Here is a 25988-nt window from a genome sequence, read left to right as displayed (position 1 = left end):
CACAGCTTCAGAAATTTGATTTGGCTGAATGCTCGTGGAGGGGGAGAGGATAGAGTAGGGAGGAACTGGAGAGCTTTAGACTGAGTTTCCACTCCTAGCGTTTGTGTTTTCCCTTTGTGGATGTGTGCGTCGGCTACTCTGATAAACAGCAGGCGCCACTCTTCAGAACAGGCTGTCCCTGCGTGGTGCTTGGGTTAGGGAATTACGTGATCCAGATACCACTGAGTCCTTGCAGGAATTCCTAGGTTGCAAGCAAAGTGATTCCAGTTTTCCAGCTGTTTAAACTCATGTTTAGTGACGTGGCCTTGCTCCACATCCTCAGCAGATCTCACCAGGGATTTATGGACTTGGTTTTGCTTAGGGCCTGCGGGGACCAAAGGGTGACACTGGGTTGCCTGGATCCCAAGGACCCAAAGGACAACAGGTAAGAGACAATGCCCAGGGAAAAGCACATGCTGCAGAATGTGTTGGGTGATGGATACTTGGTGACATTGGAAGTTTAATGGTTCTGATTTTACTTGGGTTTGGGATGTGCCAAGGGTTAGAGCTGGGCTAGCCCCTAGGTGAAGGACAGATGCTCTCTATGAACCACTCTACCTTCCCAAGAGAGAAGAGGGATAATAGAGAGAGACTTCTCAACTGGAAAAGAAAATCGAAATAGCTTTAATGAAAATAATAACAACAAAATTAAATAGGTAGAAATAGTTACAAACCAATATGAAACCCAACCCTGATGACAATGACATCGCCATTGTCACCACTGATGCTGGGGCAGGCACTGAGGAATCCCTAGGCTGGAGTCAGTGGCAGATCAATCCAGATCCAGGAGCTGGATTCTAAAACTGGCTTCAGAAAGGCATGGATTGTGATAGAAAGCAGAGGGACAGAGTCCTCCTCAGACTCTGGCCACAAAAGAAGAGGCTTGACCCTGATGATCCCTCAGCTTTCTCCTGAATGTGACATCTATGGAATGGAATGGATTGGAACCCTTTGTTGATCAGTTTAGGATCACCTGTCCTGCCCACTCCTTCCTGTAGGTGCCACCTCTCTGCGACGCCCCAGTGTGGTACACTAGACTTGGCAGTGACCTTGTTTTCTACAGGAGCAGGGATGAGCAAAGGCTTATTTACATTAACAATTTACCCAGTCAAAACAGGAGGATTGCCAAAGAAAATCCCTGAGATCTCACCTTCAGGCCTGCCCAGTGCTGGAACTCTGTGTTCAGCTCAGTTTATACAAACAGTAAACAGGAGATGGCCTGTTCTGGCAAGTTAATTGTCTGTGCTGACCCTCTGTGGGATTCTTACTGAAAGACCAATTTTAAAATAGAAAAAAGTAATGAATCTTTTTCTCCTCCTTTTGGCACAGAGGACCTTGCCTACAGAAAGAAACCTGCAGGTTTCCATTCCCAAAGAAAGTGCAAGACTGCAGGAGATGCTTATTGCTGCACAGCAGTGTGTGTTCTGTGGCACTGCTGAGAGGTGGCTAAGGACTGACTCTGCTGGTTTCCAAACCTTGCAGCTGTTTCTGTTCCTCTCCCCCCTGCTCATCCTCCTGCAGGAAGCAGGGCAGAGGAATATCTTAGTTGCCGCTACCTTAGTAGTAACAAACAGGAAACAAAAGCACTTCCAGCTTAGTCTTTGTAAGCAGCTGACCTCACTCACAAGCAATAGGAGGGCTTGGAAATGGTTCATTTTGATTTGAAATGGGCTTGTAGGTGAACAGCACTGCTCAGAAGGAAACATCTCAGGCCACAAACACCAGCCCCCTTTGGGCACAAGGGGTCCTGTTTTTTTCTCAGAGTGCATAACGTGATCAAGCTCAACCTTAAAACCAGGTGGGGGGTGGTTTGGGTTGTGAGGTTTCCTTGTTTGAGGTTTTTTTTTTGCTCCTGCTGTGCACGCTACAGAGAACTCAAAGCTTTGGAGCCATTCTATTTTGTGCTCCCAATGAGGTAGTGAAGTTTCTGAGGTGTGAGCACCAGGTTATGCTCAAGAGTAATGAAGCTGAGACCACAGTGCAGCTGCATGGACGCATGGGAGCGTTTTGCTTTATTTAGGGATCATGGGATGCTTCTGGTGCAACCCCAGGTCCATAAAATCACAGAGGACCGTGTAAGTGGAGCCAAGTGTTAGGGAGAATCCAAAGTACCCTCAGGAAAATGGCCCCAAAGGTTGAAGAACCTGCAAGAGGAACTGAATCATGGTACCTCCTGCTCAGTGGGAGTGCTGTAACCTGGGCTGTCACTGTAATCAATGCTGGAAGTGTTGCTGCCAAGCCAGATTTCCTCCAGCAAAGATCTTGGGAAAGCCTTGCGCCAGGCTGCCTGCGATAGGAGATGGAAAGTCACAGCTGGAAGATCCAGAGTGAAATCCATGTGCAGGCACTGGGGAAGGATAGTCCACGGCCGAGGTGCCGTTAGTCCGTGGATTACCCCTTGGAGAAGTGGAATGCAGGGGGTCACAGTCTGAGTGCTGCCAATTGTCCCTCACTAAAGGTAATGAGGCTGCATCATGCCAGGCATATGGAGGGAATGTTTCATGCCTTCCTGAGAGGAAAACCAGGACACTTGGTGTCCTATCAAGGTGTTACATCTCCAGCGAGATGTCCTGACTACTGCCTAAGCCGATGGTGCCAGGAAGATGCCAGCAGCCGTCTGCCTTTGGCAGAGGTCTCTCGTGAGCACAGCACATCTCACGTACTCCAGGAGCACTTAAACATCCTTTTTACAAAATAAGTACTTATTCACCTCGGGGAGAATTGCTGCAACAGAGGATTTTAGTGTGCCTTATTTTAAGAAAGATCATCCCTTTCCTCCCACAGAACCAAGTTTCACCCTCCTCACACTGAAATCACCTGGCTTTTGATATCACAACATGACTAATCTCTCATGCTTCAGACAGCAGTAATTCTGTTTTGACTTCTTGTGATTCACTGAGAGCTGCTTTGTAAGCACTCTAAAAAGCTTGCTAATTGCAGGGTGAAAAGGGAGAACCAGGAGCTCTCCTGGCTGCTGACGGATCTTTACCTGAATTGCTGGGAAGAAAAGGGGAGAAGGTGAGCCGATGCGTTCCTGCAGAACGGGTGGTGGCCCTGCTACCAGCCTGCTCTGCTGGATACTGCCGGGGTTCTCCTTGTCATGGTTCTGCGCACCTCTGTCCCCAACAGGGTGAAGCTGGAGCGGCAGGACCGGTGGGACCAGTGGTAAGACATTTCCAAACATTGCTGGATTCCCTTTCTTTAATTTTTGCTTTGGGCTGGCAGATAAGAACAGATGTGAAGATAGTTTGGTTAAGCTGAGTAGAGAAGATAAGGAGTATCCATGTTCCGGGATGGCCACTGTCCTTAGGAGAGGCAGGCTGCTCCGCGTGTGCAGCTGTAGGCTACTGACATTCGGCACTGGAATTCGGGCACTGCTGCCTAAACGGACAGTGAAGTGTCATCGGAGCTTAGCACTGCCTGGGAGCGAGCTGGGTTTGCTTAGCCTGAAGATAAAAGGCTTGGAGGATTCCAATGGCTCCCTGCTGCTGCCCGAAAGGCATTTGTAGAGCAGACAAAGCCAAAGGTGCACAAGAAGAAGACAAGTGCCTGCGATCCCAACTTCCAGCGAGGGAAATTCCAATTGGATAGAAAGCAATTCTCAGTGGAAGTGGCTAAACACTGGAACACGGGCCCAGAGAAATGGTGGACTGTGCAACAGGGTGCTGAGTGGCATGACCCTGGCAGAACTTTGCCTTGCCTTGAGTGAAAGGTTGGACTAGATGATCTCTGGAAGTTCCTCCCGAGATGGAGGTCACCAGCTTGCTTGCTTGCCCTTGTCTGGACCCGCTCTTGCACCCTGATGTCTTTCTTGGAGTGAGTGGCCGCAAAACTAAACCCAGCACAGGGGCACAATCCCTGCCCTTCTCCTCTGACCACACACCACTGCTGATCCAGGCCAGGATGCTGGTGCCCTTCTTGGCCACCTGGGCACAGCCCAGCTCACATTCAGCTGCTGTCAAACAGCACCTCCAGGTCCTTTTCTGCTGGGCAGTTTCCAGCCGCTCTGCCGCAAGCCTGGAACTTTCCTGGGGTTGTTGTGACTCAAGTGCAGGACCCAGCACTTAGTCTTGTTGCACCTCATACAACTGACCTCTGCCCATTGATCCAGCCTGTCCAGGTCCCTCTGCAGAGTCTTCCTACCTTCAGCAGATCAACACTGCCACCCAGTTTGGTGTCATCTGCAAACTTACTGAGGGTGCCTCAATCCCCTCATTCAGAGCATTGACAAAGACATTAAAGAGAAGTTGCCCCAGCACTGAGCCCTGAGGAATGCCACTGGTGATCAGCTTCCAACTGGGTTTAACTCCATTCCCCACCACTCCTTGGGCCCAGCCATCAGCCAGTTTTTAACCAAGCAAAGAGGTCATCTGTCTGGGCCTCGGGCCACCTGAGCATAGTCTGCAGATAGCAGAGTGATTTTTAACAGACATGTAAAGCCGTGCCTCCTACTTTAATCAAATACATGTCAAAGGTGTGTTTGACCTTCTTCTCTGTGATCGCCTTTTCTTTTTTGTCCAGGGACCAACAGGACCTGCTGGACCTAAGGGAGAGCTTGGTTTCCCAGGACGTCCAGTAAGTACTGTCCCCTCCAGTGGAGCAAAGGTAGAGGAGCTTGCTGCTGACACACACTGCACTGTGCCTTCTTGTTTCAGGGCCGCCCAGGACTGAATGGCCTGAGAGGTGTGAAAGGCGACCGAGGCGAGGCGGTTCGTGTGAGTTCTTAGGCCCTGCGGTCAGATGGGGAAAAGTCCTGCTCAAAGCTTAGATCATACTTATCTGGATTCCTTGGAAAGTCTGGTGGGATGATCTAGAAATAATTAAATGCTTTGGATACTTTCCCAGGTCATTAATGTGACCCCTCATAGTGTAAGAGGGGTCAGGCATCAGAAGAGGCAGCTCAGGGAGGTGATGGAATCACCATCTCTGGGGGTGATCAAGAAGTGTGTAGACACAGCACTTTGGGGCATGGCTGAGTGGCTGCAGTGGTGCTGCCTTGACAGTCGGACTTGATCTTAGATGCCTTTTCCAGTCTTAATGATGCTATGATTCTAAATTAGACTAATGCTGATCGGGAGAAAAGCACAGAAAAGATGGCTGCCTACTGGCAGAAAATATCAGGGCAGACCTGTCTGTTGCTCCATACCTTCAAAGAGCAGCAAGGCCAAGCAAAAGCTCCTCACGCCAGTGTAAGTAGAGGAAGCACATGGGGCTGGGACATGGAGGGAGCAGGCAGCCTGCCTGCTCTGGTGGTGCCTTCTGGGGCGCTCAGGGATCTCGCTCACCCGCCAGCTGTGGGCGCACAGCAGCCTGCACCAATGTGGAGTGAGGCATGGCCACGGCGTGCAGCCAGCTTTCTACATGACCCAGTAAAGAGCTGGTGTGGGTTTGGCACAGGGCAGGCACAGGTCCGGACTAGCAGAGCTCCTGGAGGTGTTAATTAGCATGGAGCTAACTGACTGGCGTGGAAATAAATGAGTCACAGCAGTCTGGAGACTCCCTGGCCAGCCTCAGAGGCTTCGCGTCCCTGGCAGTAAGAGATCCACTGCCTTTGATTTAGTTTCTGGGTTCAGTGCTTTGAGGTTTCCAGTTCAGGCGTTGTGGTTTGGTGGGCTTTTTGCCTCCGAAGGCAGCAGTCTCAGACAGTTTTGTTCTCCAGTGAGGTTAAATACTAAAGTTCACCTGTCAGGCTGGCCCCAGTGACTGAGAGCTCCTTCTCCCCTCAAGCCGCTTAGCATAAGCCCTCTCAGTGGAACGGGGCTCTCTGACCCCTTGGTCCTTCCTCCTGTAGGCTCAGTGTTTCGCACACAGAAAGCTCCGTCTAACATTTTCCTTCTTTTCCTTTCTCTTACCAGGGTCTTCCTGGCTTGCCTGGGCCTCCGGGCCCCCCTGGCCCTCCAGGACGTATAGTTTATGTCAAAGGAGTAAGTACAGCTGGGCATCAGTTGCTGGTCTGCCTCTGCAGCAGAAGTGTGCTGCACCAGAAACAGCTTGCAAAAGGAGACATTAAAACTTCTTTCAAGTGACACAGTTTACAGTGAGCCACCTTGCTCATGTACATGGGAAAAAATAACTGCAGACACTGTCATGGGGGAGTTTCGGCCCCCAGACACAGAGTGGGACCTGCTGCAGGCCTGTCAGGGATGGGAACATCTCCCTGACAAGGCTGAGACACCGGAGTCTCTTCAGCCTGGAAAAGAGCAGACTCAGAGAGATCTTCTCAATGCAGGTCAACAGCCAAAAGGTGGAGATCCTGAGGGTGGGACTGGGCCCTTTTTAGTGCTGCCCAGTGACAGAGCAAGGAGCAATGTGCACAAACTAGAACTCAGGAAGTTTCATTTGAATTTAAGGAGAAACTTCTCCACTGTGAGGGTGCTGCCAAGAGAGCCAATGGCATCCTGGCCTGCATCAGGAGCAGTGTGGCCAGAAGGACAAGGGAGGTTATTCTGCCCTGTACTCAGCACTGGTCAGGCCACACCTTGAGTGCTGTGTCCAGTTCTGAGCTCCTCAATTCAAGAGAGATGTTGAGGTGCTGGAAGGTGTCCAGAGAAGGGTGACAAAGCTGGTGAAAGGCCTGGAACACAAACCCTATGAGGAGAGTCTGAGAGAGCTGGGGGTGTGCAGCCTGGAGAAGAGGAGGCTCAGGGCAGAGCTCATTGCTGTCTACAATTACCTGAAAGGAGGTTGTAGCCAGGTGGGGTTGGGCTCTTCTGCCAGGCAACCAGCACCAGAACAAGGGGACGCAGTCTCAAGTCGTGCCGGAGAAAGTACAGGCTGGATGTTAGGAGGAAGTTGTTGGCAGAGAGAGTGATTGGCATTGGAATGGGCTGCCCAGGGAGGTGGTAGAGGCACCGTCCCTGGAGGTCTTCAAGAAAAGCCTGGCTGGGGCACTTAGTGCCATGGTCTGTTTGATTAGCTAGGGCTGGGTGCTAGGTTGGGCTGGATGATCTTGGAGGTCTCTTCCAACCTGGTGGATTCTATGATTCTATGGAGCAGGCTGCTCAGAGAGGTCATGGAGTCTCCTCCTCTGAGACGTTCAAAGCCAATGTGGACACCGCATTCCTGTGCAAACTGATCCAGGTGACCGTGCAGGAGGGGCGCTGGCCCAGGTGACCTCCAGAAGTCCCTTCCAACTACTGCCATTCTCTGGTAGTGTGGTTTTGTGAGCTTCCAGGCAACAAGCTGGGCTCTCTGCTCAGGAGGTCTGGTTTTGGTTTCCAGCTTTGTCCTCCCATGGCTGTTGGGTCTATTTGCTTTGTTATCAGTTCTGTTATGCCTATGTTCATTAAAACGGTTTCCCTTCTTGTTTTCAACAGACAGTTCTGCCAGTCTCTCCTAGACCTCACTGCAAAATGCCAGTAAGTCATAGAGAGTCTGCTTGGCAAGGTGCATGGCCATGGCAGCACATAACCCAGGGTGGGTTCTGCTCCTGTCTTCTGCTTTGCACCAGAGGAGTCTTTCACCTCATCTTCAAAACAGCACATTTTCCAGTGTTTGGATATCCCAGATTAGCTATACAGAAGACATCTAACAGAATCAGCAGCACTAGAATCTTTTGCTTCAGGCACTGTGGTCATTTGGTTGTCTAAATGCTCCTCAATTCAAGAGAGATGTTGAGGTGCTGGAAGGTGTCCAGAGAAGGGCAAGGAAGCTGGTGAGGGGCCTGGAGCAGATCCCTGTGAGGAGAGGCTGAGGGAGCTGGGGGTGTGCAGCCTGCAGAAGAGGAGGCTCAGGAGAGACCTTATTGCTGTCTACAACTACCTGAGGGGAGGTTGTGGCCAGGAGGAGGTTGCTCTCTTCTCTCAGGCGGCCAGCACCAGAACGAGAGGACACAGCCTCAGGCTGTGCCAGGGGAGATTTAGGCTGGAGGTGAGGAGAAAGTTCTTCCCTGAGAGAGTCATTGGACACTGGAATGGGCTGCCCGGGGAGGTGGTGGAGTCGCCGTCCCTGGAGCTGTTCAAGGCAAGGTTGGATGTGGCACTTGGTGCCATGGTCTGGCCTTGAGCTCTGTGGTAAAGGGTTGGACTTGATGATCTGTGAGGTCTCTTCCAACCCTGATGATACTGTGATACCGTGATACTAACGCTCTGAACGCCTTTCCAAGCCTGTGTCTCCGTGGCCGGAGTTACTCTGAGGAGATGAGTGTTTGTAGAGACGTTTTTCCAGATGTGCATATCAACACTCTCTCCATGTCTTTATGTCTTTAGCTGGTTTTTGTTTCCCTGCCCTAAGTATGACTTAGTGTGTATTTCAGTGTGGTAGAAGAGAAAGACCATGCTCTTTATTTGACCCTCTAGTGCAGTCTAGTCACATATAAACGTTTATTATCATAGGAACAGCAGCTGAAACTCTGCTCCTGCTTTCCAAAGGGAACGACTAAGTCCCCGCATGTCCAAGGGACCTCCAATTTCACGTACTGTACCAAATGAAAAGAAGTGGAGGGTATGTTTCCAGAAGACCCTGATGCAATCTCAGTTTAATGGGGGATGGAAACTACATCCTGCAAGGAGCTGTGAGCACAGTTCAGCCCTGGAAGCACTTTCCCTGGGGCGATAAGCTGTGGGTTAGGTGCTTGGAAGGGATTCTGTCTTTGAGAGACACAGGCCTCCCCTGAAGGCTCTGCTGTGTGGCATGGCTTTGCTGTTAGATAGCACAGCTGAAAATAGTATTTTGCTCCTTCCTCTAGCTTCCACTCCAGTTCTTTCTCACTCACTTCAGAGAAGTAGCTCGTGATTTATGCTGTACTAGATGCATTCATGCTCCTCATGCCCTGTCTTCACTGCTGAAGGAGGCTCATGGATTTTTTGCTGATTAATGATAGGCATCACTCCCTGGTAATTTGACATTTCCATGCTTTGGCCTGCCATGTCCAGGCACTGTATTTTTACCAGTTTGAAGTCCTCCCTTAATTCCTCCCCTTCCCCCACCACATAACTTTCTTGTCAAGAACAGGTCACACAGAGACTACTGAGTCTCGCCTCTTATGGTGAGTTAGGAACTTTCCCCACACATGCTATTCGTGCCTCTGAAACCTGACTGGAAAGACCCTGAGCAACCTGATGCCCCAGGTCCTGCTTTGGGCTAGACAATCTTCAGAGGTGCCTTCAACCTCAGCTCTCCTGTGATTCTCTGTATAATGATTCAAGCAACACAAGCCCCTTTTAGCTCAAGTTCAGACAATTATAAAGGGTTGCAGTCAGTGAATAACAGCAGCAACTTATATGTGCACAGGTGATAGAGACCTGCACTTGAAAACAGCTCTTCATGCTGCTGAGTCTGCTGCATAGGCTTGCCCCGTGTTTGTGAGTGGTCTGCTAAAGCTATCCAGGTTTATAGATCAGAAGTCTGTGGCACTTGCCTCACAAATGACAATCGGTAATGAGCCACAGACTGAGCCCCACATGTTTTCCTCATGTGAACTGAACTCCATGGATCTACCCATGCGAGTAAGACTTCCAACAGCTAGAACTGCAGGATGAGCTAGATGCAAGCACCTTCAGTTTTTCATGCACTTGCCTGGGTCCACAAGAACAGTGCTAGCTAGTACTGAGATCTGTCTGCTTCCCAGCACTGCGCCACAGTCTGATCTCTGTACTGTCCTCACTTTGAAGACAGGCAGCAGAGGTGAGTAGCATGCCCACTGCTACAGGTGGTTGGCATTAGAACAGGACAGAGCAGAGTAGCTTCTGCCTCCAGATTGAGGTCTTGATGCTTCTGATCAGCGGCCACCATCAGGCAGTGTGCATCACAATGGTCAGCTGAAAGGTTTGCAAACACGGCTTGCTATCTCACAGTCAGAAACCAAACCCTGCTTTCAAGTGCAGGAATGTAAATTCAGAGCTGCCCATGGAGAGTGAGAGGCTTGTTCTGACCACCTTGCTGCAAGCACGTTGCATGTTAAAGAGGGCAGGATCCTGAGAAGAGCTCAATCAGCTAATGCTTGGGGCCTGTCAAGCAGCTGATGAGCATTATTTTCTGCGACGGCATGGGCACGTTCCAGGCTTTTCAGCCACACCAAGTAATGCTCTGTGCTGCTTGATGTGCATGGACCATTTGTAATGCATTTCTTTGTCTGCAGGTGGGCACTGCTTACCCTGAGAATCACGGTGCTCCTAATGTCCAGGGTAAGTAATTATTTTCTTGTACCCTGGCTCAGATAACCTCTGAGTTAAGCTCTTCTTGCTTGGCTATTGCATGACTGGGTCTATGGGGAAGAGAAGTGGTCTCTGCTTTTTCTGGTGAACTGCAAGATGCTGGCTTATGCCACTCTCGATGCATAGGTCAAGGAAGAAATGGGCCCAGATCTGTACTCTGGAGGCAAAGATTTCTAAATTGAGCAGCACAACACTTATCTACAAGATCTAATCTTAAGAGTCCCCTGTCGGAGATGAGGTATCACACATGACTGTGTAAATCATTAGTCTCTGCTCTGGCAACACTCCTAAAAGGCAAGTTCTGAAGTCCACCTGATACTACTCCCCACCAAGCAACCAGGCCATCTCATTTCCCCAGTATTTGACTGATGGTGTAAAAACCACTTCCCTTCTCTGATAAAGAAACAGCAGAGCTTGTAACCTCACCAGGACAAGGGGCAAGAGGATGCTGTAGATGGTGAAGGAATATATCCTGGAGAAGACAAAATCAGAGCTTGCTTGTGTAAGCTCTGTATTGGTCTTGACTCTTTAAGATGGCCTAAAATGCTGACAGCTGGGATGGAAATTTTCCTGGAAAATAATTCCAAAGATGACACAGTTGGACAGTTAGGGTTGGGCTGACCATGAGGAAAACGTAACTGCCCCCTTGATAGACGGGGTGATGGGGAGGACTGTAGGAGTGTGGCCAGCTTTCACTTCTCATGGCTGAGACACAAAAGGGAAGGGCAGAGAGGAACTGTCTGGGAAACTTCTGCTGTAACAGGGCCTCTGAGAGGAGGAGGTCCATCTCATGCTCTGTATTTGTTGCCACTCAACACAACTAGGAGCAGGAAAAATGCTTTAACTATTTTTCAGACTGCAGGTTACTTACCAATAAAGGCTTATTTAGAAGTGGCACCATGTCATGGAGCCTGGGCTGGGTAACTAAGCAAGGTATTGTCTCTGTGCTTGTCCCACGGAAATTCAAATGTGTACTCAGGTCAGGTTGGAGGAGAGCTGGTGTTCTTAGTGATCTGCTGACTGCTGGTGCAGATCACAACTTGCCATAGGTGCTGAAGATAGCCCAGGCAGGGAACCACTGCAAATTACTTCCAGAGATGTGTCTGGAATCACTCCGCTTGCCATTGTATTTTAGCACCACTCCTGCTCGTCATTCAGAACAGGACCACCTCACCTTAGCCTTGCAAAGGCATCTCTGCCTGAAGGAAATGGCTGCAAGATGCTACTGCAGCAGAATAATGTTATTTTACATGAAATTTGCCAGGAGCTTAGAAATGAGCTGGACAGAGCAAAGAGAGAAATCAGACCTAAAAGGTCTAAATACTCAGGGTTTTTTTACCCAGGAGTTTCATAGGGGAAGGTTACCATGGAAGTTGAATAATGTCTGGGAAAATGGAACATTTATCCATCTGTGTTTGAGTGCAGTTCTGCCCTTATCTTACCTGGATAGAACCTTATTCTGGAAGCATTTCTGCTCTCAGAGAACATTTTCTGTGCTACTGTGCTAGCCTGAAGCTAGCTAGAATGTTTTGTTGAGAAGAACTAGATTACAGGCTGTGAAAGGGAAACAATGGTGATGTCTACTTCACTCATAGGTTTGCTGAGATGTGTAAGAGCAAGAATCCAAACATAGATAATGGAGATGCTCTCTGTCCAGGCTGTGGGCTGCATTTCTCTCTCTGACCTAACCTGCTGTCTCTCTGATTAATCCACCTTCTTCCTAGCCCCCCTTCTTCCTTAGGCACAAGGCAATGTCTGCAGTAGGGTAGAGAGGGGTGGGAGAAGATGGAAGGGCGGTTGGGAGCCACTCCTAGGGACTCAGGTTTCTGGGAGGGCTGCTGTGTTTCTGTATTACCTTTTACCTTGTATATAACTGTATATACTGTAACTATCTGCTTGTCTGTTGTGCTAAGCTGTACATATAAAGCTTCATTCAGTTTCCAGATACAGCTCAGTCTAGTCTGGGTGATTTGCAAAGGGGGGGGAGGGTAACACCCAAGCCATCACAATTACTAAGACTTTTATCAGATGAAGGAGCAATAAACAATAACATTTTTTTACATTAACAGTTGAAATATTATCCCTTATAGGTTTGGTTTGGGGTCTGGAGGTAGCAGAAGATGTGCTATCAAATAGAGAGCCATAACTTAGAAGCCATTTCTGTACTTGCTGCAGTGACATTCACAAATGCAGTGAGAACAGGTTTGCTCAGAGGGTCTCATACTGGGTGGAGAGGGAAGGGAGAGTGAAAGCTTGACTCAGAAAAAGGTTGCCTTGCACACGTTGGAGCTGGTAAGAGAGGGTGATGAGGCAGCCACTCAGTGCTTATGAGGAGAGTGAGACAAGAGTAAGGACTGGGGCCACATACCCCACAGGGGTGCAAAAGCCTGCTCACACTTTTGGCAGCTTGATGGTCACTGCGGCTTGCAGGTTCTAATGGAGGTGTGATGCTCTCTGGCAGGTGCTAAAGCAAACAGAGCCTCCTGGGGACTGCAAGGTTCGGCAGGCCCGAAAGGAGAAAAGGGTGACAGAGGTGCTCCAGGACCACCAGGTATGCTGCCTCTAATCTGTGCTTGACGGCCTGTGAAGGGATGCATGTTTCGTCACAAAGCAGTCCAGCAAAGTCCTTTGGTACCTCCCCCTGCAGCCTTACACCTGGGCTCCTTGCTGGACTGACACACGAAGCAACAAAGGGCATAATGCTACCAGAAAGTCTTCTGAAGAGCAGTGTCTCTGCTGCACCTTCGTGGGGATTACGAACTGTGAAGTACAAAAGCAGATCCTGAGATGTAACTGCCAGGTCAGGGATTTCTGGAAATCTCAGGAGGACAGCATGTCCAGTTCCTGAGATATTCTTTTCTTGTCAATGCCTTTGAGCCAGCTGGGCTAAAATCCATGACTTCCCACTTTAGGGTAACACAGCTCTGCAGTCTGATTTCAAGGCAGACGTTTGTTTGGGGTCTTTAGACTGAAAACAAAAGACTGAGACAGGATCTCCTCAATGCAGACCGACAGCTAAAGGGTGGCAGTCATGAGGATGGGACTGGGCTCTTTTAGTGGTGCCCAGCAGACAAGGGGCAGTGGATACAAACTGGAACACAGGAGGTTTTGCTTGTACTTAACCAAAAGCCTTTTACTTTGAGCGTGCCGGAGCCCTGGGTCAGACTGGCAGAGAAGCTGTGGGGCCTCCTCCTCTGGAGACTTTCAAAACCCACCTGGACATTGTGGTCCTGGGCAACCTGATCTAAGTGTACCTGCAGTGGGTTTTGGCCTGGATGATCTCCAGAGGTCACCATTCTGTGAGTGCTATGGCAGGCACAGGGTTGGACACGAAGGCCTCAACAATTAATCTGAATACATTTGAAGAAGATGCATTGAGCTGTTATGTGCAGCTGTAAACTAGTCTTTTTTCCAAGCGTGCTTCGGCTGACCACCACCGGCACAGCTGGCGTAGCCACTGCTATTGGTGTTGGGTTTTGTGGCAGAAAAATGCCATGGAGCAAGCAGTCTGTGCACACAGCACAGAGCTAACTCTATCCCTCCCTTGTCAGCTGTGGTCCTCTCCTTGCGTGGAAGATAACACATCTGCTGGCTGGCCACCCCACATGCAAAGCTTTTCTTTCACCTTGGGCTAATTTGGGATTAGTTTGGGCTGCTTCTCCCCCAGCACCTGCCCAGCTGCCACATTTCCAGAAAACAGAATTTTTGACCATGAAGCCTTCTTTCAAGTTTGTCTGAAATTCACAATCGGATTCCAAAGTGGTGAAAGTGTAAGAGTGACAGACAAGAGAGGGCCTCTAAGCCTTGCTTTGTTAGGAAACCAAACTGAACTGTCTGCTAGGCTTAAGGTTAATGTCACTGTAACATACTTCCTTTAAACTCTTCACCCAGCAATTCAGTGCTTTTAAAAAGAAAATTACAGATAATTATTGTGGTTTATTGTATTTCCTTCATTTTTTCAGGTCCACCTCTGCCTCCATCATATTTCAGCCACTTTGTTAATAGCATAAAGGTAATTACATCCCATTTGTGTCTGAGTTCCAATTAGCTTTTTTTAAGGTGTGCTTTACCATAAACTAAGCCTAAGCCAGCACAACACAAAACAGAGAAGCACGTCAGCAGGTACAAACTACATTAGTTTCTTACACCCCAGCTGCACAGACCAGTTCATTCTAAGTACAGAGACAGCAGATGTCAGTGGTTCACCAAGACTACTTGTGAAAAATGTTATTACTGAGACTTTTTACCTTGCTGGTGGCACTGAAGTGAGTCATAAATCGCCGTTGCCTAATGCAAGCCGTTATAAATGATCTGCCAGAAGTGAGTGCTTTTGTTTCCATAGAGCTCAGGTAAGACATATCCATTCGCTAAAGGGCGCCTGGAACAATTGAGCAGCAGCTGACTTGCCGGAGGGAGGAAACTGCTCCTTGCGACGCTGTTTGTCTTTGAAGTACACTGAATAGAATAAGTTAGTGGTGGAAGGTGCTGTTGCTGGCATCTCTTACAAGGAAGCATACCCATACCTTGATCTCTTTGGTCGCTCTCTGCTCCGGTATTCTCCTGGCTACTTCCAGTAGCAAAAGGTAGAACAATGCAATACTATTTATAAGCTTTTCAGTGAACAAAGCTCCTTATCAGTAGTACGAAATCTAAATAAGAATGCCTCGATTTATCCTTTAACGATGTCACCAAAAGCAGAGTACTGTCGGTTTCCTTGAAGGACTCTTAGCGCTGTCTGATCTTCAGATTTTGTTTCTGCTTGGCTGGATGTTACTCCTCTCCCCAGGTGCCTCACGCGTGCTCAGCAGCGCTGATACAGCTTCTTTGATCTTACAGAGTCGTCTGTAGCTTTGCAGCTTTAGCTACGCGGAACTCCTCTTTCACCTGCTCCTCCAACTCTGCACAGTGCCATACAGAAAGCTTTGCAGACCTGCTTACTGAGAAACTAAAAGGAAGAAAAGTCAGAGGAGGAGCTACACATACCCATCTCTGCTGGCTTTCTGCAGCTGCCTGCCACTTCTGCTTTTTCTTTTGCTTCTTCTGTTCACAGGTTTATTTCTCAGAAAGTTCTAACAAAGTAGACAAAAAAAAAAAAAGTGAAGGAAAAGAAACAGCAGACACAGAGAAGAAACTAACGTGAGGAAGAACCTACAATTGCTGTGGCTCATTTGGCACAGAGGGATAATGCTCTAGCATTTAAATGCTGCTTTCCCATCATGCTGTCCTCCAAAGTAACCCATAACCAACGATGAAGGACAGGAGAAGACCTGCAGTTCAAAGTGTCTGCAGCTTTCTATGGTGTCTGGTACACATCCCTGCCCTTCTCTCTCATCCTGTGCATGTCAGTCTTCATTTTGCTTCATAGAATCATCAAGGCTGGAAAAGCCCTCTAAGAACGAGTCCAATCATCAACCCAGCACCACCGTGGCCATCAAACCACATCCCCAAGTGCCACATGTTTCTGGAACACCTCCAGGGATGGTGACTCCACCAGCTCCCTGGGCAGCTTGCTCCAGTGCCTGACCACTCAAGCAGCAAAGAAAGTTTGCTCATGTCCAACCTAACCCTCCCCTGGCACAATTTGAGGCCATTTCCTCTCATTCTGTCACTTGACACCTTTCGGTACGTGTCCTTTCTGTGTGAGTCTTGCTTTGCTTTCTCCTCAATGGTAGAGCAAGGCAGACAGCCAGGCTTTCATGCTTCCTCTGGCTTTCTGTTTGTCTCCAGCTACTGCACAGAACAAGGCTGTGCCAGGTAGAGTAGCAGGAGAGAGCAACAGAAGCATTTTCTCTGCCTCCACCTAATGCCACTTCCCTGAGTGCCTACCCTGAGAGAGCCTTGCAGCCTCAGTGGAGAAAGCATTCCTTTCCCTTCCATATCACTAAAGGAGGAGTTGATGTTAAATGAGTAGAAGCAGATGCTTTTCCTTGAGGCTTAGAGATTTGATGTAACCTTAGAGAGATCAGCATCTAGAGTTCTGATCTCACGTCAGATCAGTGTTTTAATTTTATTCTCTTTCAAGGGTGAAAAAGGAGACAACGGAGTCACGGGTGTGAAAGGAGAGAAAGGAGAACCAAATGGAGGATTTTTTCTGACAGGACCTCCTGGACCTCCCGGAAGACCTGGGATAATTGTAAGTCATGCAGGTTGTAGAGCAGGAGTACTTGTAGCTGTCCATCGCTTTCATTGGAGAAACACTAAACATAGGCATGTGGCATGGAATTAAGGTGCCACAGCAACCTCCCTCCATGCCCAGCTGTCTGATACAGCTGCACCAGTGAGCAGAGGCCTGCTGTCATAGAATCATAGAATCAACCAGGTTGGAAGAGACCTCCAAGATCATCCAGTCCAACCTAGCACCCAGCCCTGTCCAATCAACCAGATCATGGCACTAAGTGCCTCATCCAGGCTTTTCTTGAACACCTCCAGGGATGGTGAACCCACCAGTAGCCCTGCATGTTGAGGCAGCAAACAGAACTTCTGCTGCCACTGATTAGAGCCCCATAAAGGCCAAAACAGGTGATACAAGGCCAGACAGAGCATGATCTGAAAAATATTTGCTATCTAAATAAATAATCCTAGTTTTTATTCCAATAACCCAAACCCATGAATGACAAGTCCAGTGTGTATCCATCTGAATCATTCCTATAAAGTTCAGTCACTGTCTACCACGTTATCTTCTCTTCTGGTAACTGCCACCACAGCTGCTGTGAGTGCACGAATGCTTGTTTAACCCTGAGACCTGGCAATGAAGGTGTGTGGTGCACAACTCCATCGCCATGGTTGGGTGGGTGGCAGCCAAGGATGAAGTGTTAGCTTGGCAAGCCCACCTTCAGAAGTTCCCCTGGCACTATTCCACGCTGCTGGGAACCATCTCCCCATTTAGAAACTCTTCCACTAGCAAGAAAGAGTTGGATGGTACAGCTAAGGTCTACCAGGCACTGAGCTCTCCTAGTCTAGGGTCCAAAGCCTGCTCTGTATATGCAGACCAGTTTGAGACCTCCTCCTCCAGACTGAGAACTTGCTGCTCCACTGGACACATAGGGTGTGGAGCTTTTAATCTGGAAGACCAGCATCTGGAGAGCTGGCTCCAGGGAGAAGACAGCGTTTGTCATGGGATGTCCGCCCTGCGCAGATGTGCTTTGTCTTAAAGCTTTCCCACCGTGAAGCTCCAGGCAAGCTCCTGTCTCGTAAGAACATGAAATGGAGCAGTCTCAGCACGAGCAGGCTGAGATCCAGGGCTCTGCAAGCACTGTGAAGGGTTTTGCAGATATCAGCCACTCTGGGGTGGATATGAGAACTTCCAGAAAGATTTCTGACAGTTGCATTCTTGAATTCAGTGTATGGCCAACTTGCTCATTGTAAACTAACATCCCTGCTTCCTCGGGGAAAGGTACCCACAGTAACCCAAGGCTACACTCGTTGGAGCAGTGCTTTGGCAGCAGAACAAAAGCTGCCACCACAGGTGGAGGTCCTGCAGCAAGGAAACAGAGACGTTCAAAGAAATGCTTTTTATTGCTAACAGGGACCAAAAGGGGATTCAGTTATTGGACCCAGAGGACCTCCAGGGCTACCTGGCCTACCTGGCTTACCAGGTTATGGAAAAATTGGACCTCCTGGACCACCTGGACCCCCTGGCCCACCAGGACCACCTGCAATATATGGCTCAGGTGAGAGGGTGTGAATTTGCTCCTTGCTGTGTATGTGAGTGTATGGGAATGCAGCCATACCCCCCACTGCCCCTTCCTCTGCACACCTGTGCTCATCTGCTCACCCACTCTGCACACTTGGATTGGGTTGCTCCCCTCTCTTTTTTTGCCCTCTATCGGTTTCTTTGGGGGGGGGTGGGGGGGTGAAGGGGGTGTGTGGTAAAGTTGGACTGGGAGCACAAAAGGGACAATTTCTCTAGTGACAGGTTTCACTGACTAGTGCTCTGGGACGCTGGCTGCATGAAAAGCCCAACTGTGCTAGGAGGAAAGGACACAGGCTGCCCTGTCAAAATCTGCCAAACTGGGCAGCTGACTAAACCTGGGAAGCTGCGAGCGTGGGCCACGCTGCTGCGGCTGTTTAAAGCTCCCACCACTCGAAGACATCACCACCAAGTCCTTTCTTGATGTCACTCACCACCTCTCTCAAAAAAAGATGGCCTTCAACGTGCATTGTATGCTTGTATTTCAGCAGCTGCAATGCCTGGGCCACCAGGTCCTCCTGGAGAGCCAGGATCGCCTGCAGCCAGGAATCTGGTAAGGCAGCAAAATTAGGAAGTTTGCCACTGAAACCTTGCTTCAGATCTTTGGTTGTCACTGGTAGCACTGAGAGAGCAGGGGAAGTTCCATCCTGTGCCTCTGTTTATCAGGATGTTTTCTAGTTCTCTGAAGGTGGTCATGTTTCAGCAGGGAGCCCATAGCTGAGACAAGTGGTAAGAGAAGCCTGTCTATTGTTCGTGACAGTCTTTGAGAGATGGGTGGCATAGTCAGGTCGTGGCAAGGGGCACACCCCACGTCAAAGCAGTGTCTGCAAGGGTGTGGCACTGACCGTGCTTAGACGCCAGAGTCATCGCGGAATGCCCAGCTCCCACGAGAACCCTACATTTCTGGGTTAAAACCTGGCAGTTTAGGTCCCTGGTTCTGAGAAGAAAAGTGTCCACTCCCACAGCAGCTGTAAACGCCGTTGTGCTGGGGCACACGTGGAAAGGCGTTTCCTTTCTCGCTGCCTCTGTCTTCCAGATACCCAGGCAGTAACAGTGGCAGCCGAGGCCTCTCTCTTGTTCGTCTCTCAACTAAGCAGTCGCCCTTTCGGAAAAACAAATAGAGCTGGGACTCGTTGCAAACTTGGGACAGTTGTGTGTTCAGAAAGACTTCAGTTCAAGTACTTCCCTTGCAAGATGTTTTGTGTGACTGATGACACATTTCCTGCCGGGCAGGTCACAGCGTTCCGGAACATCGAGAGTATGCTGGACCAAGTTCATTTTGTGGCAGAAGGTTCACTGATCTACCTGAGTGAAAGCAGCGAGATGTTCATCCGTGTCCGAAACGGCTGGAGGAAGCTGCAGGTACTCTTGCACTGCTTCCTGACCCCCTCCAGCTTCCTCACTCAAAACGGAGCTGTTTCAAGGAGGGAGAAGTGGAGGTGCCAAGATTCCTTTTGGCTTAGCTCAGGAGCTCCTGGTGATTGTTTTCATTGCTTCTCCTTTTGGGTTCTTTCAGCTTGGTGAGCTAATTCCTATTCCTGCTGACAGCCTGCCTCCTCCAGCTCTATCAAGCCACGTGAGTACCAAATACTGGACTGTGAAAAACTGATTCTAAATGTGCAAAACCAGGTGACACACTTGGCAGAAGCTGCAGGCAGATCCCTGCACTACATGATCTTCCAGTGAGACTTGTCAGTACAAAACAAGTATCCTACCACTACAGAAGCTTGCAGGTTGGCTCCTCTGGGCCAGTCATCTGTTTCCATTGCGTTCTGAGACTCCAAACACTGCAGGGGCAAGGCAGAATCTACAAAAAGCAGGCTGCCTACAGAAATAAGCCCCCCAGAGCTGGCAGTCCTCTGTTTCATAACACTGTGAGTCATATCAAGTGCTGGTCCCTTTCAAGGAAATTCAGAAATGTGTTTTTGAAAAGCAGGTTTTCTTCCAAGAACTCTGGTCCTGTATTCACCATCATGCATGTAGCTTATCCCACTGAGTGCTGAGGGTCTACCCTAAAGCCTCAGCTGTTAGTTTGTACCTGGCCACGATCTCCAAGCTGCTGGACCACCCTGCACGTGAACATGCTGCCTGTCCTGAAAAACTACAGGAGAACTAATGGTGAATGGGACAGAGAACAGTCTCATTGACAAGTTAATTGGTCTGACTGCCGAGGCTGCAAAAGGGCAACGGAGTGCCAGAAAGGAGCAGCAGGGAGGAAGATGGCCAGAAAGAAATACAAGAAGTTAGAGAAGGTCAGAGATGAGTGCACTTAGCACAGTGGGAGATGTCCAGACCCGGTGTAACAAAAACTGTCTGCAGCCTCCATCTGCCATCACAGGAGTTTCCCAAAGGACAAGTCAATACCTTGTAAGTCACCTACCACAGCTGAAGAAAACTTTGCTGTTCCTGAACAGCTCTGAGGGTCAGCAGCCTCCTGGTCTCTACATGCCAGTTGCTTAGGAGAGGCATCTCAGGCCTGCATCGTCACCCACTACATCTTCTGTTTCCACATCCTCCTTGCCCTTTCAGTTTTCATTTCCCTGGACTCTGCTCCTGCCAAGCCAGGTTGCTTCCATGCAGGACTGCAGATGCCAGCCAGGTTGACACCAGTTCTTGCAGAGCACTGTGGTACACTGGGGTCTGGCAAAGCACCTCTGGCCAGGACAGCTTTCAAACACCTATTTCTGTGATCCGTCAGACTGGTGGCATGTAGGTAAAGTGCCCTGGCTATGCGTTTTGGGCTTGCTTTTCAGAGGCAGGACAGTTTCAGCTTTTCCAGTATTCAGTGTTTGCCTTATTTAGGAAACTTGAGTGTCTGAAATGTTGACCTGGGCACCTCGGCTAACATCTCTGTTTGCATGTGTTCAAATAACAGGGATTTCAGCCTCTTCCAGCACTGAGGCCACTGTCAAACATGAACAATGGGAAGCCAGCAGTAAGTATGAGCTCTGTGGTCTGAGAGATCCATGTCTGCATAGTGTGGTCTGGAGCATGACAGTTTGCATCTTGAGGGACATTGGTAACATTTCCTCCTCAGAGTCACAGCTTTTACTTTAGAAATGTACACACACACTTCTTTAACTGGTTTAGACACCTCAGAGACAATTGTAAACTCTTTCCTCCAGACCTGTCGTCACCATCCCAGCCCCTTTCCCATCTGAAAAATAGAAATCACAGAACGTCAGGGGCTGGAAGGGAGCTCAGAAGCTCACCCAGTCCAACCCCCTGCCACAGCAGGGTCACCTAGACCAGATCACACAGGAACATGTCCAGGCAGGTCTTGAATATCTCCAGAGAGGGAGAGTCCACAGCCGCCCTGGGCAGCCTGTGCCAGGGCTGTCAGCCTCACAGGGGAAGAATTCCTCCTCGTGTTTACATGGAACTTCCTATGCCTTAGCTTCCACCATTGCCTCTTGGACTGCCATTGGGTATCACTGGGTAGAGCCTGGCTCCAGCCTTCTGGCACTCACCCTTCACATATTGATAACCATTGATGAGGTCACCTCTCAGTCTCTTCTTCTCCCAGCAGCACAGCCCCAGCTCACCCAGTTTCTCCTCATAAGGAAGATGTTCCGTTCCCTTCGGCATCTTTGTGGCTCCGTGCTGGACTCTCTCCAGCAGTTCCATGTCCCTTTGAACCGGAGGCCCAAAACTGGACACAGTACTCCAGATGTAGCCTCAGCAGGGCAGAGTAGAGAGGCAGCAGAACCTCTCTCCACCTACTAACCACAGCCTTTCTAATGCACCTCAGATGACATTGCCCCTCCTGGCCACCCGAGCACATTGCTGGCTCATGGTGACCCTCCCATCCACCAGGACCCTCAGATCCTTTTCCCCTTTGCTGCCTTCCAGCAGGTCACTCCCAAACTATCCTGATCCCTGGGATTGTTCTTTCCCAGGTGCCAGACTCTCCCCTTGGCCTTACTGAAGTTCATTAAATATCTCTCAGCCTGCCCCAGTCTGGCTGGATGGCAGCACAGCCTTCTGGTGTAGCAGCCACTGCACCCAGCTCAGTGCCATCAGCAAACTTGCTGACAGTGCACTCAAATCCTGGTTCTGAGTTAGGAATTCACTTAGTGCTTATACGTAGAGCACACAGTGGTGCCACAATTAAATTATAATGATACTGCTTATTTTAGATGGGCACTTTAGAAGCTAAGCCTTCATTTCAAGTACTTTAAAATGTAAGCAAGGTAGCTGAGTTACAGCTAAAAAATGAAACAAACAAAAACACACAAAAAAGAATAATCCACAATAAACCAAACAAAGCACCCAGAAAAATCCCCCCAAATGTGGATTCGTTCTTGCATCTGTGCTGTTTGATTAATCGTCATAGAATCATAGAATCAACCAGGTTGGAAGAGACCTCCAAGATCATCCAGTCCAACCTATCACCCAGCCCTAACCAATTCATCCTACCTCTTGTACTTAAGAACAGTGAATTAAAATATATATGTGTGTGTATATCTATATAGTTGTCTCTTCCTGCTTATTTCCATGCATGCAGGATTTGTGATTTGTGTGTGTATGTGATAACTCCAAGACTTTTGCTTTAAAGTATTGGTTGCTTTTTCAAGTATTCTAAGTTGTAGGAGTAGCTAACCATGATGATTTCCGTGATGTCCCAAGTGAAACAGGCGTTTGGCTGCAGATCTCACTGCTTTAAGCAATGTGATATTACAGCAGCAAGTGATGGTCAGATCTGGCACCAGAGGCGCCAGTTCTGCTGGCTGGAGCTGGGGGTCTTTACAGTAGAGGTCTTCTTACTATTATAAAAACTGTGAGAAAAATCAGGAGGGGTTCTCTTTTTTTTCTCCTCCAGCTGCATCTAGTGGCCTTAAACTTGCCCTCTTCTGGAGATATGCGAGCAGATTTTCAGTGTTTTCAACAGGCCCAGCTAGCAGGTTTGACGTCTACCTACAGAGCTTTCCTCTCATCACATCTGCAAGACTTGGCCACAGTTGTCAGAAAAACAGACAGACATCACCTACCAATAGTGAACCTTAAGGTAAAAATGATTGCTTGCTGTTTGCTTTGCATAGGATAGGCTTTAGGTGCCCCCTGGTCTTGGAAAATGGCAAAGGCAGAAAGATTCTTATAAGCAAGAAGCTTTGCTTCATATTTCAGAGTCTGGTCCAAGAAACAAAAATGTAGTGATAAAGTAGAACGTTACAGACCATCTCACACCTCCTTTGCATTCCCAAGGGCTGCTTTTCCCAGTATCCTGAGGCTAAAGGTGGAAGCAAAGCTCTGAGAAGAGCCTACTCGTAGCAGTTTGCTGAGAAAGCAGGAGTGCGGTTCTTGGCTTCATGGAGGTGCTCCACAGCAGCAGGGGAAGTGCACCCTCATTGCTGGGAAATAGCTACTGCATTCTCCCTTCTCCTATGAGCACAGTAGGCTCAAATGCTTAATTTTATCATTTTTGGAGCCTTTGGGAGTGATGCTGTGTTTGCCCCAGTGAAACTCAGAGTATGGAGCAGAAGTTATTTTGTGTTCTCACAAGAGAGAAACTAAAGCTGAGGAAAACAAATGTGTCTCTGGAGCATTGTCTGGCTGCTGAAGACAGGGCCAAAAAATCCCAAAGCAGAATGCTGTTCCTGTGCAACCTGGCCTAGGTGACCCTGTGGCAGTAGCAGGTTGGACCAGACGATCTCCAGAGATCCCTGCCCACCCCCACCTCTGGGTGATGCTGCAGTAGCTGTAAGCAGCTTGTCAAACAGACCCCGAGACTGTCAGGAGGAGGACAGTGGAAAAAGAGATGGTCAAGCTCAGTGTTTGGAGTGGCAACAGACCCGAGGGGCAGCTGTGAAGCAAGTGATGAGAGGTAAGGCACAGAGATGAGACAGGTTTGCTCAGCAGCATCATGCAGGCACTGAGGTGAAACCAGCAGCCACAGGTGTTCTTAACGGCAAGTAAGAGCTCAGGTGGATAGAAAACTGTGAGTCAGGTATGATGTGGATTGAGGAAATGCCTTTTGTTTGTGAAAGTGGCTTTGGAATTTTAACAGGGAGAAATGCTTTCCAGTAACTGGGAATCTCTATTTGATGGAAATGAGGGACGATTCAACACTCATGTTCCAATATACTCCTTTGATGGAAGGAACGTCCTAACTGATCCATCCTGGTGAGCGCTTACATTACCACTTGTAAGTTTTACATGGAGTTTATTTTACCAGGTAGTACAAGCAGCAGTATCTTGAACTGGTAGTAATGTGATACAAACTATTCCCTTATGCCATCTTTCCTTCTGTGTTCCTGATAAGCTACAAATTGGGATAGGAGGTTGTGTTCTCCTTTTCCTCCTCTGTGCTCTCTCTTCATCTTTCCTTACCCACCATTTGCTCCAAAAAGGAAAGCAGAAATACAGGTCACCACACCTATAGGTGTACAGCTGAATATAGCAAAACACATTTCTTCAGGAAATAACTTCCGAACTTTACCTTTTAGGCCTCAAAAAGTAATATGGCATGGCTCAACCGCACTCGGGACCCGACTGGTTAGCAACTACTGTGAAGCCTGGCACACAGCTGACACAGGATCTGTGGGACAAGCATCACCACTGAAGACAGGGAAACTTCTTGACCAGAAAGTGTACAGCTGTAGTAATCAATTTATTGTTCTCTGCATCGAGAACAGTTTTGTGTCTGATCCCCAAGGAAAATAATGTGCAAGTGGCACACAGGAGCATTCTGCTTTACGACAGAAGAAGCTGATGCTCATTTCTATGTAAATGTGTTATTGTTTGCCATTGCTCGTTTCAGGAAAAAACAGGCAAAGAAGAGGTACCTCAGCACAAACCACATTCCAGCCAGGTGGAGTGGCCCATGCACATGTGGCTGTCTGGAAGCCCTTCCACCCAAAGCCCGCACACTTCAAAGTTTGCCGACAATGATCTCACAGCCCCTTGTCTTTCTGGCTGAGATGGAGGTCACCTAAGGGCACAAGCCAAGTGCGGCCTGTGAGGAAGATCCAGTAGCCTGTCTCACAAGCAGCATGGCTCGGCAAGCTGCGTGCTCTGTGCTCTGCTTTTCACTTGCATGGACTCTTCGCATATACGTGCATACCCCTCCTACCCCTGAGGAACTGATGCAGGCTGATGCACCTTACAGGGTTGGAAGCTTCCAGAAAGCTGTGAGAACAATGGGTCCTCAAGTCTGAGCTTCAGTGGGAGCTGAGCACCCAACTCCTTTGAGCTTGCAGAGGTTACAGCCTGGTGCTTACACATCAGTTCAGCAGCTTCCACACCTTCAATTTTTTCTTTGCAGATTTCAGGAATAGGGGTTTAGGCAGGAGTGAATTTCACCCAGAAGAAATCTCATCCTTGTTTTGGTGCTATTGTTAGCAGGAAAGCTGAGCAGTGTGAATACCAAGCATCCTGTTTCACTGGTAAAACTGTGCATAGTAAATGCAGGCAAACCAACCATCTGACCTTCATTTATTTCGTTCTGCAGCTGAGGGAGTCACTTTCTGTTGTGGCAGACTGCTCTGAAAGATGTCTGCCGCGGCTCTTTGAAAACAGGTTCTAGACCTTATTAGCCACCAAGTTGTGTGAAGTGATTTTCATTTTTTGTGAAGCCACCCCTCTGGCACTCGCAGAACTAAAGAACTGTGAATAGAACAGCAGCAATGACAGGAACAACCACTAAGTGCCCACATCCTTCACAAACAGCATCACTGTGGTATCTGAAGGTTTTTGCCCTTATCAGCGGCATACTTTAAACAGCATCTTGACTTCTCCTTTGTCAGGCAGTAAGTACGGAGTTCAGACTCCATACGATCATTTTTTTAGGATTTAGTCTGGAGTGTGTGCTCATTTGTTGTCAAAGAGGGTGTTAAATTATTAGATGGCAATCTTCCAAAGTTAAAACCAAATCTCACTTTCTGCACTAAACTGGGATCATTGCATAGTACTGTGAAACCCAGCTTCCCTTCCAAGGTCAGCTGAATCAGATCCTTTTCTCTTGGAAAAGTCACGACTCCATCACTACAAGGTAAAGAGGCCAACCCAGCTCACCTAACATCTGAAATGTGTGCAGCACAATTGCCTGCCTCCCTAAAACGCTGCACGCTCTGCGGAGCGACAGCCTCCTTCAGCTGCACAGCTGG

General features: G+C 48.7%; 1 protein-coding gene across 1 annotated transcript in view; it reads left to right on the top strand.

The window, feature by feature from the left end:
* LOC135184831 (collagen alpha-1(XV) chain-like) overlaps positions 1 to 25302 on the top strand; it is a 47889-nt gene extending 22587 nt beyond the window's left edge. Inside the window, exons 16-34 of the mRNA XM_064160972.1 lie at positions 362 to 424; positions 2980 to 3057; positions 3169 to 3204; positions 4561 to 4614; positions 4695 to 4754; positions 5895 to 5963; positions 7356 to 7397; positions 10118 to 10163; positions 12655 to 12744; positions 14156 to 14205; positions 16216 to 16326; positions 17719 to 17863; positions 18372 to 18436; positions 19117 to 19245; positions 19400 to 19459; positions 20759 to 20818; positions 22706 to 22891; positions 23891 to 24006; positions 24330 to 25302. Of these exons, the coding sequence (XP_064017042.1) occupies positions 362 to 424; positions 2980 to 3057; positions 3169 to 3204; positions 4561 to 4614; positions 4695 to 4754; positions 5895 to 5963; positions 7356 to 7397; positions 10118 to 10163; positions 12655 to 12744; positions 14156 to 14205; positions 16216 to 16326; positions 17719 to 17863; positions 18372 to 18436; positions 19117 to 19245; positions 19400 to 19459; positions 20759 to 20818; positions 22706 to 22891; positions 23891 to 24006; positions 24330 to 24546 (1677 nt within the window). The 3' untranslated portion in view covers positions 24547 to 25302. The remainder of the gene's footprint in view (positions 1 to 361; positions 425 to 2979; positions 3058 to 3168; positions 3205 to 4560; positions 4615 to 4694; positions 4755 to 5894; positions 5964 to 7355; positions 7398 to 10117; positions 10164 to 12654; positions 12745 to 14155; positions 14206 to 16215; positions 16327 to 17718; positions 17864 to 18371; positions 18437 to 19116; positions 19246 to 19399; positions 19460 to 20758; positions 20819 to 22705; positions 22892 to 23890; positions 24007 to 24329) is intronic.
* Positions 25303 to 25988: the final 686 nt, after the last annotated feature.

This window comes from Pogoniulus pusillus, chromosome 21, assembly GCF_015220805.1.
Source record: "Pogoniulus pusillus isolate bPogPus1 chromosome 21, bPogPus1.pri, whole genome shotgun sequence".
NCBI classification, from domain to species: domain Eukaryota; kingdom Metazoa; phylum Chordata; class Aves; order Piciformes; family Lybiidae; genus Pogoniulus; species Pogoniulus pusillus.
This window is presented reverse-complemented; position numbering and strand designations above follow the sequence as displayed.